Consider the following 14329-nt stretch of genomic DNA (forward strand, 5'->3'; position numbering starts at 1 on the left):
CATTTAAAAATCACCGGTGTAACTATTGGCATAGAATGTTTGGTTTATTACATTTTAATTACTTTTATTCCATTATCGGAACAGTGACGACTAGTGAAAGCATCAACAACAATTAAAATTACTTTATTTTTAATAAAAATTGTTTTTTCTTAAAAACTCAGTCCTCTTGAAGAAATTAAATTATTTTCTTAAAAATTGTAACCATTTCTAACTTAGTCATTGTGTAATATTTAAACTCTATTACAACTCTAGTATAGGCTAGAATTTGTTATTTTTATTTTGTAAAAAAGGTCAGAAAACGTTTTTTTGTGAGAGAAATAAAACCCTAGCACGAACTGAAGACATAAAAAGTATACATAAAAATTTGGCACAATTACTTTTTACACCATTCTGCAACTTTTCCGCTCTATTTCAATTTCAAATTCAAAAAAAGTTGTTTTTCGATACACCCTAATGGTCATGAGCTCACAAAATAAACTTTTTGAAGAAAAAAATATTTTGCCTATTTGATTACCGTTTATAGCCCATATTTGTTAATCAAATTTATTAATCTAAATAAAAAGATATTATTATAGAATAGTAATATAGATATATATATAGTTAAACCAAAAGTTAATATTCGATAACTATAACTTAATATATATATTTATCATTTTATATTCACGCATGCGTAAAAGTAAGTCCAATGGACATCCGAGAACGTACTATTTTGGACATGGACTTTTTTGGACGTCCAAAAACGTCCAACTGCAAAATGGTACATCTTTGGACGTCCAATAGACGTCCAAAGACATACCATTTTTACCTAAACGGTATGTTTGGACGATATGAATGGACCTAAACGGTATGAATGGACCTAAACGGTACGTCCTATGGACGTCCAAGGACGTCCTGTGCCCATTGTATTAAAACTATTTGATTTTTCTCAAGAATGGAACTTTTCACTTTTAAAAGAAAATTGAAAAAAATTATTTTTTCAATTGAAAATATACCTATATATTTTTAAGTTTGCTTTGTTTTATTATTAATACTCGTAAGAAATCTTGTATTGTAATATATATGCAAAATTTTTTATCTTAACTTATGTGTTTATATGTATGTGTAAGTATATGTATTTATATTTTTGTATGTTTACATGTGTGTAAATAGTTATATATGCATTTGTGGGTGAATATTTATATATGAATTATAAAAGGATTATTTTTTATTTAAAATCTGTTTAGACGGTTCTAGATGACAAGATCTTATAATCAGCGCCCAGTGGGCACAGGACGTAAAAAAGACGTCTTTTAAACGTCTTTTGAACGTTTTGGACGTCTTTTGAACGTTCAAAAGACGTCTTATTTAGGTCCTGTGCCCACTGGGCGGGTATCCGCGTTCTTATTGTAACGTTAACAAAATTTGTATTCTTATTATAATTTTTTAATGTATTTTATTCATTATTTTATTGTAAAACTTTTTTTGAATAAATAAAAAGATCAACAGCAACAAAAAAATGTTTGTAGCGAAAATACCCACAGATAGTAGATTCTTTTTTTCTAAAAAAAAATCTCCTTAAAATTACGAGTGCTTGTCTGAATTTGAATAATATTTTATATAAATATATTGTTAAGTTGAAATGAACATCATAGTTTAATAATATGATCAGTTCTGATCGTTTATTGGCAATTTTTTCTTAATTATAAGCTTTTCGTTGGAATTCTAATTCGTAGGAATTCTAATACTTTTTGTGAACTTAAAATACAATTTTGTAAATTGATAGAAATGATGCATTTAGACAGATATATTAAATAATATGAACTAGAACAGATTAGAGCTAGGATCTATCGTAGATTAAGACAATTTTCAAAAAGTTTTAAATAAAATTAAGTTAACGCTGTTGAGCAGAATTGATCTAAAGACTCAAAAATGGTGTTCTTTAGGTTCATAATTAGGGGGTAAAAATGTTAAGAAAATTATATAAATAGAAATAAGTTTTATTAAACATTAAAACTTGAAGCAAAAAAAAATTGTGAACATAAAAAATTGTAGCATTTAAAACTATTGTTTGGAAATAATACGCTGACAAAATCACGCTAATTCCAAATAAAAGAATTCGAATAATTTATAAATCGCCTTAACTACTCCGAATAAGTATCAATTCCTACTTTTTTTACGTAATTTAACATAAGGTTTTCTGTTCTAATTTATTATTAAAAATGCTTTTTATGGTATGAAGTAATATATGGCCTTCAAATATAATATTTTCGTACGTGATGCGGAAAGTTAAAGAAAATATGAAAAACGGTATTATTTTAATTATTAACTTTTATTTCGCTAATTAAACAATATTACAATTTTTTCACATAATCATGTAAAAAATAAATAACATCGTAAACATAAAAACCTTGATGAAAAACATTTTAAATTTTTTTTAATTATATATATAAATATATATATATATATATATATATATATATATATATATATATATATATATATATATATATATATATATATATATATATATATATATATATATATATATATATATATATATATATATATATATATATATATATATATACAGTGGGTGCAAAAAGTAACATAAACAAACACTTTTCTAATGTAATTTTACATGGGAAATATAAAGATCATATCAAAACAACGATATCATTAAATATTGATTGATAATTGCAATTTTGTAAAAGTTAAGGTTCAAAAAGTATCCAACAGATTGTAAAAAATTTACTCAATACTTCGTCATGTAAACTTTAGCAGCCAAAACTGCTTCTAAACGATTAGAATACTTGTTCACAAGATTAGCACATATGCTAATAGGAATTTTAGCCCACTCTTCCTTGCATATTTCTTTCAATTGGAGAAGATTTCTTGGATCTCTCTTCTGTACCCTCAATTTCAATTCCCGCCACAGATTTTCAATTGGATTGAGGTCAGGTAATTGGCTTGGCCATTCCAATAAGTCAATTTCCCTCTCCTAAAATCATGCACGAGTTGCCCTAGCGGTGTGTTTAGGGTCATTATCTTGTTGGAATATCCAACCCCGAGGAAGGTTAATTTTTTGGCTGACTTCACGAGACATCTCTCAAGAATGCCCCGTTACATTTTTAGATTCATCCTTCCTTTTATGGTTTCCAATTCCCCAGGGCCTGCAGAAAAGAAACAACCCCAAAACATTATGCTGCCATCTCCAAACTTCACTGTCGGGACGGTATTCTTCGGGTGAAACGCAAAGTTCTTCTGTCTCCAAACACGACTGACACAGTTCCGACCAAACAGCTCTATTTTAGTCTCATCTGGCCATAATATTTTATCCCAAAAGCTTGAAGTTTTACTCAAATGCTCTTCAGCAAAGTTTCGGCGTTTCTTTACGTGAATTTTCTTCAAGAGAGGGGTTTTTCTGGGTGACCGACAGTGGAATCCTCTCTTCCGAAGAACTGCCCTAATTGTATTCTTGCAAACATTTGTCCCAGATGATTGCAAGTCCTTTTGCAGTACAGAGCGAGTCAGTTGAGGATTATTCTGTACTTTTTGAACTAAATTCCTAGTTGTACGGTCAGATATTTTTGTAGGACGCCCGGAACGAGGCAGACTAGTCGAAAGATGGAAGGATTTCCACCTTCAAGCAGTATCACCAACTGTCGAAATTGGGATATTTAACACGGATGAAATTTTTCTATATCCCAAACCATCTCTGTGCAGCTGAATAATTGATTTTCTAATTGATTCAGACAATTCTGCAGTTTTAGGCATTGTATATACAGTAGCGGCATAAAGTCTTTGCCACACTCAGGAAAAACAAGAAAAAAGTCATTTATTTTTATTATGCAAAAGTTAAAGCACCACCAAACAGCACCAAACATGACTCAAATGATATAAGTGCATAGCACTTGTAAAAAAATAGCACAAATATAAAAAAATGGTAATATTTTGTGTGTCTACCACGCGCATCAATGACTGCCTGCACCATTCTGAACAGTTCCTCCCACAAGTTTTCAATGGGGTTCAAGTCGGGACTTTGTGGTGGCCATTCAATCACATTGATGCGTGCGGTTCGAAAATATTCAGTAACTTTTTTGGCTTTGTGGCCGGGAGCATTGTCTTGTTGGAAAACAAACGTCTTATTAAAAGCTTGGTGGCAGATAATTTAACTTGTGTTTTGAGTATTTCTATGTACTTGTCTTGGTTAACAGTGCCTGTACAACGATACAGCCGGCCAACACCAAATCCCGACATGCAACCCCAAATCAGAAGGGAACCTCCACCATGTTTCACTGTTGGTGCAACACATTGAGAACTAAATCTCTCACCAACTTTCCTTTTAACATACGTTCGTTTTGCTCCACAAAATACAGTAAAACAACTCTCATCACTCCACAAAACTTTATTCCACTATTCAGCAGTCCAGTTCTTGTGTTGCTTTGCAAATGCTCGTCGCTTCGCAACATTGTCAGGCCCTAATAATGACTTCATGGCAGCCATTCTGCTATTCAACCCAGCTTGCTGAAGACGTTTCCTTACGGTTCTTGCTGCCAGATTGATGCTGTGCGTTTTTCCCATGTAACTGGCTACATCAGATGCCGTATCGAAGCGATTAGCCAGACTTGCCTGAACCAAAAGCCGATCTTCCCGAATGGTCGTTTTGCATGGTCTGCCAGAACGCTTTTTGTCTTTTACTGTCCCAGTTCTCTCTCTCTTTTGATGGTGTAGGTGACATTTCTCAGGCTAACCTTTAATATTTTAGCAATGTCCCTGTAGGAAATTCCTTGTTTTGCCATTACCACTATTTGCAGGCGTCGTTCAAGAGGTAATGGGATGACCATATCGATAACAATCCTAAACAAAAAAGCAAATTTTTTTCTAATAACTCACAAAATCATGTAGAAAATAATTGTTCACGTTAAGCTTAGTTGACAAGAATAAAAATAAATTAGAGATTTGATGTGAAATAATGATATATGTGTAAGTGTAGTTAATTAGACTAATTATAATTACTAATTATAATTAGTAATTAATTGATAATTACTATGGTGTTAAACCAATCAAAATTGTAGTAAAAGTTATAGAGTGATAATATGTGGTATACAGCAACTACAAATTTCAACAAATATGCGCAAAAACATCCAAAAACTATATTTTACTTACCAGTATAATACAGATTGTATTAAAGGTAGTGGCAGGTGTCTAAATCAACCAACAATAGCAATTAAATTAACAACTTAAACTATATGAAAACCGTTGCTAAAAACGCGGGAGATGTCCAATTAGAGATGTGCACTCGTTTTGTCCGATACTGTATATATATATATATATATATATATATATATATATATATATATATATATATATATATATATATATATATATATATATATATATATATATATATATATATATATATATATATATATATGTATATATATATATATATATATGTATATATATATATATATATATATATATATATATATATATATATATATATATATATATGTATATATATATATATATATATATATATATATATATATATATATATATATATATATATATATATATATATATATATATATATATATATATATATATATATATATATATATATATATATATATATATATATATATATATACAGTATCGGACAAAACGAGTGCAACCAAATAATGCTAATTTAGTTTCTTTATATAAAAGTGCTGCATTTTTCAATTTAGAGAAATAGCTATGTAACTGTTTAGAGACAAAGTTCTTCAAGTTTTATTCATCACAAAGTTCATTATTTGTACACGAAAATTAATAAATTAATCGAAAGTATTAAAAAAAGTTGATTTCCTTCTGAACAAAACAAGTGCAACTCGACAAAATGTTGACCAAGCTGTTTTTCGCTATCAATATTTCGTGGCAAATCCTTTGTTGTCGATGCCCAGGCCTTTTGGATTTGTTCAAACAGTTGATCCTTATTACGAACCTTCGCGATTAATTCTGCGGTTGACGATCTCCCACAGATTCTCGATAGGGTTGAGATCCGGAGATTGAGGCAGCCAATCCATCACCGATAGGTGGTTGTCTTGAAGCCACTGCTTGACTACTTTTGCAGGGTGTTTCGGATCGTTGTCTTGCTGAAAAACCCATTTTATTGGCATATTCCATTCAGCATGAAGTAACATAATATCTTTCAGGATACTTTTATACATAAAACGGTCCATTAATCCATTGTTTCGATGTATTGGACGTAGATCGTTAGCAGAAAAACACCCCCAGACCATTATTTTGCAGGGCTTCGAGAAAACAATCCGCCTTCAACAGCACGTCGTCTGATGGTTCGGTCCAATACAGGCAGCTCTAATTGCTTTTGTATATTTTCTATATGCTTTTGTATAAAATAGACCGTATTTAGACTATGTTCCAAATATCGTTCTACGGGAAAGTTGGCATCAGATAACAAAGGTGGAAGACCGCGTTCCACCACTTCTAGAGAGGATTCTATGATCGTCAGATCCGTCAAGAAGGATCCCTGGATACCATCAGTCGAGATACAAAAGCAATTAGAGCTGCCTGTATTGGACCGAACAATCAGGCGACGTGCTGTTGAAGCCGGATTGTTTTCTCGACGCCCTGCAAAGAAAACGCTGATTTCACTAAAAAACCAGAAGAAAAGACTCCTGTTTGCTACATCTCATATTGACTGGAATGTGCAGAAATGGCGAACTGTCCTGTTTAGTGATGAATCGAAGTTCAACATCATTGGGAACGATGGCATTTGCCGTGTATTTCAACCGGCCGGAAAACGCCTCGATTCACGTTACTGCCATAAGATCGTGAAGCATGGTGAAGGCAATGTAATGGTCTGGGGGTGTTTTTCTGCTAACGGTCTAGGTTCAATACATTGAAACGATGGAATAATGGACCGTTTCATGTATAAAAATATCCTGAAAGATGTTATGTTACCTCATGCTGAATGGAATATGCCAATAAAATGGGTTTTTCAGCAAGACAACGATCCGAAACACACTGCAAAAGCAGTCAAGCAGTGGTTTCAAGACAATCACCTATCGGTGATGGATTGGCCGCCTCAACCCTATCGAGAACCTGTGGGAGATCGTCAACCGCAGAATTATTCTAAATACAAAGATTTGCAAATCTTTGTATTTAGAATAATTCTAAATACAAAGATTTGCAAAGTCTAAATACAAAGATTGACTTGAATAGGGATGTAGGGATGGGCAAAGTGCAGAGTACATAACAACGACTGACTTTGATAGGGTTAGACCTGTATAGAGTGTTCACAGATTGACTAAAGGTTTTGGTTTGGGCAGGCAGTAATTAATAAAAAAAGTCTTCGTTTTTTTTTAACATTAGCTTAAAAAAAGTTATAAAAGTAAATAAAATTAATAAATATTACTTTATATAACTTAAATTGTTTTTCTAACACCAAAACTAACAAACTAATCGAATCACTGTATTTATTACATTTACATTGTTTCTTTACTTGCGCTGCCGGCAAATAACCGCAGAATTATTTGCCGCTCACAGGAAAATTTGCTGCTGAATGCGTGACAAACAGAAATTAATCATGAGTCCATATTTAAAATATGAACGACGAAGAATACAACAATCTTGTTGATCTAATTGTCAGAGGATTATACCCTAATGGCATGGATAAGTTTAGATAAGATGGATTAAGAAGAAAGTCAAGAAGATTTTTGGTAAAGGATGGCTTAATTTTTTACTACGATAAAAAAAGAAACATGGATCTGCTAGTAGTTCTAACAAGTCAAAAAACTATGATTCTCGAAGGCTGTCATTCTGCAATTCTTGGTGTTGGACACTTTGGTCGAGATAAAACGTTAGAAAAACTCTCGAAGAGGTATTACTGTAAAGAGATGGTAAATGATGTGAAGAATTTTTGTAAATATTGTGATAGGTGTCAAAGAGCAAACAGGTTTATACACTAAAGCTTATTTTTTATTATTTATTTAAAACAATAATAACAATGATAATTTTAATTTATAATACTGCAGGTATTATTATCTAAGTTATAACAAAAATTAAACATAATTGTGTTATTTTCAAATTGTATAAAGTCTTTAAATATGCATAATTTATATTATTTCCTTCATAATATACTTTATAGAGCATTTGAAAAACACTCAGCTGAACTACATCCTATTAAAGTTAAAGATGAAGTATGGAGTACTGTTGGAATCGATTTAATTGGACCTCTTCCTTTAACAGAAAGGCAAAATAAATATATCATAACAGCCACCTGTTTATTCTCCAAGTAGCCTGAAGCTGCTTCCTTATCTGATAAAACAGCTACAAGTGCAGCAGAATTCTTGTATACATGCTTTACAAGACATGGTTGTTGTGAAGTTCAGATAAGTGACCAAGGAAGAGAGTTTGTAAATGAGGTACTGTGTTGGATTTTGTTTGTTTAAATGTTTTTGTTTATTTTTTTATTTTCATTACTTTTTTTAAAACTCTAATTTTTGTATAACTTTCATAATTCTAAATTTTAAAAAGTTGATATATCAAAATTGGATGTAAAGGGTGAATAAAGACTTTGTTGGAATTTTAAAACTTTAGGGCTTGATCATTTAAAGTTGAAAAATGAAAGCTAAAAAAACATTGGCTAAACATCCTCATCTGCAATGAATATATAAAAATATTTTTTTCTTTGTTAATGTTTTGCATAACTAAAATGTTTTATGCCAAAACTTGCATAAATTTTTTTTTTTTTAATTTACTAATTTTTATTTATTTGGTTATGATGTACTTGTTTATTATTTAATATAAACCTTAAACAAGCCTTTTTTACAGACCATTTTATAATAGACCTATTTCCTTATATTTTTTATACTCAGGTAAAGGGTTTTAATTTTTTTTGTTTTGTTTAGGTAAACCATGAATTAAATAAAATGATGGGAACAAAGTGCAACGTAACAAGTGCCTACTATCCACAGAGCAACGGTCAAGACGAAAGGTTCGATCAAACTCTTCAGCGTCAACTTTTAAAATATGTTGATGAAAAGCAAAACACATGGGATCTATACATTGAGAGTGTATTGTTTTCATACCGTGTCTCTGTTCAAGACTCTACAAAACAAACCCCATTTTATCTAGTTTACGGAAGACAAGCTAGGCTTCCTGTTGATTTACAAATAAAGTCTGTAAAAAATGATTTTGAAAATAAATCTACGATTGATGACAGTTTAAAAAATAGAGAAAGTCTATTAGAAAATGTAATAGAAATGCGAAAAAATGCACTGCAAAATATTCAGAAAGCTCAGGAACGCCAAAAAAAAGCATATGATGTCAAACATTGTTCTGAAAACCAGTTGTTTAAAGTTGGCATTCAAGTGTTAATAAGAAATAGTAAAAAACTTTCCAGAAAAGGTTCAAAGATGGAGCCAAATTGGACTGGCCCATACAAAATTTGTCAAATTTTGAAAAATAGTACTTTTCGTTTATGTTATGTAAATGATTGCAATAAGAAATTAAAACAAATATACAATATGACTCGTTTGAAGATTTATTATCCTATTTCTGAAAAAATGGTTCTAAATAATATTGTTGAAAAAGTCCTAAATAATTCTGAAGAAAAGTCTAAACCTATACCTGAGGAACTTTCTATTTTTACACTGACAATGAAAAAAGTTATACTAGACATCAAAGAATTGACTGACGAACATATAAATTTAGCTCAGTTGATAATAAAGAAACAGTTTCCAGATATTATTGGTTTGCAGGATACCTTGTTGTCACAGACTGATGCATTTAAGGCAGTAAGTACAGATAAAATTTCTGTTCAGATCCATTTTATTAATTCTCATTGGGTCACTTCCTGTTCAATAAATGGATCAATTTCACTTTATGACAGTATGTTTAACAAACTAGATTCGCATCTAATTAATCAGTTAGCCAGATGTTACAAGACTTTTGCCGATTATAATTGTGAATTTCCACCAAGTATTGTTGTAAATGTTAAAAGTGTCCAACAACAGACCGGAAGTTTGGATTGTGGATTATTTGCTATAGCTAATGCTGTGCATTTGGCTTTCGGTAAACAACCCGAAGCTATATCATATAATCAAAAGTTTATGAGACAACATCTTGAAAAAATGTTTCATGCTGGACAGTTTAAACCCTTCCCATTACTCAATAAGCGAAGTAAATTGAGTATTACACGTAACAATCTCTAAACTATAAATGTTCAACTGCATTGCACTTGCTTAATGCCTTGCACTTATGATTTTATGGTTGCTTGCAGCAACCATAAATGCCTAAAATGGTTCCGTATTACATGTGTCCAATATAAAGAAAACAATTCAGTGCAGGAGTGGAATTGCGAAATATGCATACGAAATATGCCATAAATATTTTTTCTATAAAATATTTCTGTTTTTTTGTAAATATATTATCAACTCTTGTCTTTGAGTTTTATTTTGTTATAATTATTCGATTCAGCTTAATATATAGTGTGGCAATGAATAAAATACTTTGAAAAAGTACATTGAAAGCTAGAAATATTAACATAAATTAAATTTATAAAAATATTAGCAAAACCAACTATTTTATATTTAATGTTAATAAAAGTAAAATTATCAATTAAAAAAATTCTTTTTATAATTATTTTAATTGGTTAAGGAGGATTACTTTTAAAGATTACTTTTATTAAGGCAAAGGTTTTTATTATGTAACGTACATAAAAAGAAAATTGATTTAAAAAGATGGAAAAGAGCTATGATTAATCCTTTACAAATTTTAAGTTAGTTTTAATTTGAACTTTATAGAGTGCTCCTTCAATTTAGCTTGTTCGTTTAGGCAAAAAAATTGAAATTTTGAAGCAATAATGTTAGGAAAGATTGACATTAATTGGCTTTTTTCAGCAGCAAATTTTCCTGCGAGCGGCAATTTTTCCTAGGAAATTATGACGCAGCCGCAAAATTTCCTGTGACACCGGTGTTACGTTAAATAAGAAGCCCGTTAAAAAAGTAGACAAAATGTTGTATCTGCGCATGCGTTAACTTACGGATTACTTAACTTAACGGGATACTTATTTAACGCCTATGGGCGTTAAATAAGTATCCCGTTTAAAAAGTAGACAAAATGAGCAATCAAGACAATATTTTTTAAAATTTAGAATTACGCCTAACGTAATTCTAAATTTTAAGTTAAGTTAAGATTTAAGTTAAAGTTTTATAAAATCCATATTAAAAAGTATGACTTTAAAAATAATCTTTTTTATAAAGTTTTTTTATTATAAGTAGAATTATTTACTAGATAATTATAATAAATTAACAGATGAAACAAACAAAAAAGACAATGTTTGAATTTAAAAAAGTACTTGTAACCTGAAATGTAATCAGGCAATCTTAAGAGAAATATAAGAAAAAAGTATTAGAAAATTATTTTTAACTTTTATATTTATAATTTATATTTATTAATTATAACTTATACTTAATAGTTTAAGTGATGATACAACTAGAATTTAAACTACAACAACAATTAAAAAAAATAAATTATTATCATAATAAATCTAATTTAAAAAACTCTAGATTAAACTCTCACATAAAACTGAGTAAACTCTAGTCTAGTTCCATCTTTACTACTTGTAACTCGAGTTCTAACTCTAACTTATAACTACTACTTGTAACTCTACTTGTTGTATCTCTACTACTTATAACTATAATCTAAAACTGAATCAATCAAAGACACTTAAAATTAGTTTTTGTTTAAAATAAGTTTGTGTTAAGAAAATATTTTTATGTATTTAACAAAAAGATTTCAAGTCATTATGCTTACAAAACAAAAATTAATAAATTAAATATCTCACTTTTATTAAGGTTTTCAAAAATTATTTTTAAACAAAGTTTCTAAAATTACTAATTCACTTATTAAAACAAAATAAATAACTGAAAACTGCTATTATCACATGATTAGGTCAGCATATTGTAAATATACACTTAAATATTTTTATAATTTTATAATATAATAAGAGACACTACATCAATATTATTTTATTGAACAGTGACAGAAATCATCATATTGAAATAATGAGCATACTTTTTTACCATATGATAAAGAAATGTAAGGAAACATCTCCATTTTTTTTCTTTCAATACACTGCAGGAAATGAGACCTCATACAATTTTTATCCCAGATAATTAAACTTGGATCAAAACCATTGCATAAAGCAGTAGCATTTGCAATAGCATAAAGCCCACAATCATTTCCATTGTCTTGCTTTTGACATCTTATGACCTCCACATTCAAAGAAGAAATATGTTCATTTATTAACAACGATTGTGCAAATTTGTGTACCAGTAATGGAACAGTGGCTTTATTAAATCCAGTAAACAGTGAATCATAATACTGAACAGAATCAGAACCATTTTCAGATACTAAATTACTTATTAGAACCCAATGCGAATTTCTAACATTAAGTATCTGAACAAATTTTCCAGAAATAGTATAACCATCAAAGTTTTTCGAATTAAAAATGCAAGAACTCTGAAAGCCAACCTACTTCAGGAAACTGGTGTAAAAGAAAGCTTTGTGCAATATCAATTAAAGTATCATTGAGCCAATGAGATGGATGTTTTAAAACACCTATGCACAGCTTGACTGATTGCGCTGATAATGTTGAATAAAAATTATTGTCTACAGAAAGTGCGCGACAAACTAATCTTTTGGATTTTGATATACTTGCGTCAGTTAGAGAAGTTGGATGCTTTCTCTTGCTGGATTTTTTTAAAAATATTTTTAAATCATCTTTTTTAATTAATTGTTTAGTCATTTTAAGACAATAATCATACTCTTTTAAAATCAATTGGGTGGACAATGCTTGTTTTTCTGATAAATAAGGCTTGATGTTAGATAAAGCAACAGATTTTTTCCAAACTTTACTATTAACAGTTAAAATAGCACCAGTTTGTTTTATTTCTGAAATGATTCCAGGTTCATCATGCTCCATCCCACTTCCTTTGTGACCAATTTTTCTGTAATTTCTTACTAAAACTTGGTCCCCTATTTTAAATGAAAATGATTTACATCCTTTCAGTTGTTTTGAAGCATAATAATTTTTCATTTTAGTCTGGGTCTGCATAATATTGTTATTTACTTCTGTAACAACATTATTATAAGAATCCATTTTTTCTTGAACTTGCTCATTGGATGCCTTATATTCAAAAATTTAATTTTCATAAGTATCTAAATCAGTATTATTTAGAGACAAAGTTGAAAATAAGTTTGCTTCTCTGCCGAACATTAAAAGAAAGGGTGTGAATTTTGCACACATGCACGTAGACCAAATAAAACAGCTTCTAACAATTCATCCCAATGGTCTTGGGTTTCATTTGATAATTTAGAAAGGGATTTCTTAATTGTCTGATTTGTTCTTTCATCTTGCCCATTAGTTTAAGGGTGGTAAGCAGAGGTTATCAAGTGTTTGATTTGAAATGAAGAGAACAAAAGTTCATTCAAACTATTTACAAATTTTCTGCGTTGATCTGAAAGAATTTTCTTTGGAGGACCAAATCGATAAGATAAAGTAGTAAGGCACTTTGAAACATAAAAGGCTGACTTTTCAGGAATTGCAAAAGCTTCAATATATTCACTCTAAAGATCAGTTATAGTTAAAATGTATTTGTTTCCAAGTTTTGTATGTGTAAGAGTTTCAATTAGATCTATACCCAAAAAATCCCACAGTCCATTAACCATAATAGGTTTTAATTCCGGAGCAACAGTTTTTATTTTCTCCATATGTTGGCACTTCACACTAAAAAAAAAAAGGTAGGAGTTTCTACCTTTAAAGGTATATCACATATCCTACCCTTTAGGGTAGAAAAATATACCCTACATAATAAGGTATTTTAGTCTACCTTTTTTTAAGGTAGAAAAAAACACCTCAAGGTATAACTAACTACCTTAAGCAAGGTAGACAATTTTACCCTAAAAAAGTATACTTATCTACCATTTCGCCTACCTTCAAAGGTATATCATATATCCTACCCTTTAAGGTAGAATATTAATAAGGTATTTTATTATACCCCTATATATAAAGTATTTTTTTCCACCCTTAAAGGCAGGCTTAGTTTTTTTTATATTTTTTGCTTTTTGCATATTTTTTTTTGCTTTTGTTAAGATTTAAAAATTTGCAACGACAGTGAAAACAACACAGTTAAAAAAAAAACTATTTTGATTATTATGATAAGTTTACAACTATTTGTTCAGCAATCGCTGAACCGGTGGACTGACACGGAACTCACTAAGTCCGCAAATATAGTTGGCTAAAAATGTCAATGTTTTTTGCAGTCGCGGATCGAAGGCT

General features: G+C 30.0%; 5 protein-coding genes across 6 annotated transcripts in view; 3 read left to right on the forward strand and 2 right to left on the reverse strand.

The window, feature by feature from the left end:
- The window catches only part of LOC100209038 (zinc metalloproteinase nas-4), a 72677-nt gene that overhangs the window by 28294 nt on the left and 30054 nt on the right, over positions 1 to 14329 (reverse strand). The gene's annotated exons all lie outside the window — the stretch shown is intronic.
- The window catches only part of LOC124811549 (uncharacterized), a 31289-nt gene continuing 19107 nt past the window's right edge, over positions 2148 to 14329 (forward strand). The window contains exon 1 of the mRNA XM_065820118.1: positions 2148 to 2286. The gene's annotated coding sequence lies outside the window, so the exon portion shown is untranslated. The remainder of the gene's footprint in view (positions 2287 to 14329) is intronic.
- LOC136092276 (uncharacterized) lies at positions 7513 to 10432 on the forward strand. The gene is made up of 3 exons (XM_065820121.1): positions 7513 to 7939; positions 8132 to 8408; positions 8895 to 10432. Exon 3 carries the CDS (start codon positions 8916 to 8918, stop codon positions 10197 to 10199), a length of 1284 nt encoding a protein of 427 aa, XP_065676193.1. The 5' UTR covers positions 7513 to 7939; positions 8132 to 8408; positions 8895 to 8915; the 3' UTR covers positions 10200 to 10432.
- LOC136092002 (uncharacterized) lies at positions 7746 to 8282 on the forward strand. The gene is made up of 2 exons (XM_065819723.1): positions 7746 to 7939; positions 8132 to 8282. Exons 1-2 carry the CDS (start codon positions 7746 to 7748, stop codon positions 8280 to 8282), a joined length of 345 nt encoding a protein of 114 aa, XP_065675795.1.
- LOC136092275 (uncharacterized) overlaps positions 14180 to 14329 on the reverse strand; it is a 7632-nt gene continuing 7482 nt past the window's right edge. For both annotated transcript variants that reach the window (XM_065820120.1, XM_065820119.1), the window contains one exon: positions 14180 to 14329. This exon is cut by the window's right edge and continues 173 nt beyond it. In XM_065820120.1, the coding sequence (XP_065676192.1) occupies positions 14221 to 14329 (109 nt within the window). In that variant the 3' untranslated portion in view covers positions 14180 to 14220.

This window comes from Hydra vulgaris, chromosome 15 (assembly GCF_038396675.1).
Source record: "Hydra vulgaris chromosome 15, alternate assembly HydraT2T_AEP".
Classification (NCBI taxonomy): Eukaryota; Metazoa; Cnidaria; class Hydrozoa; order Anthoathecata; family Hydridae; genus Hydra; species Hydra vulgaris.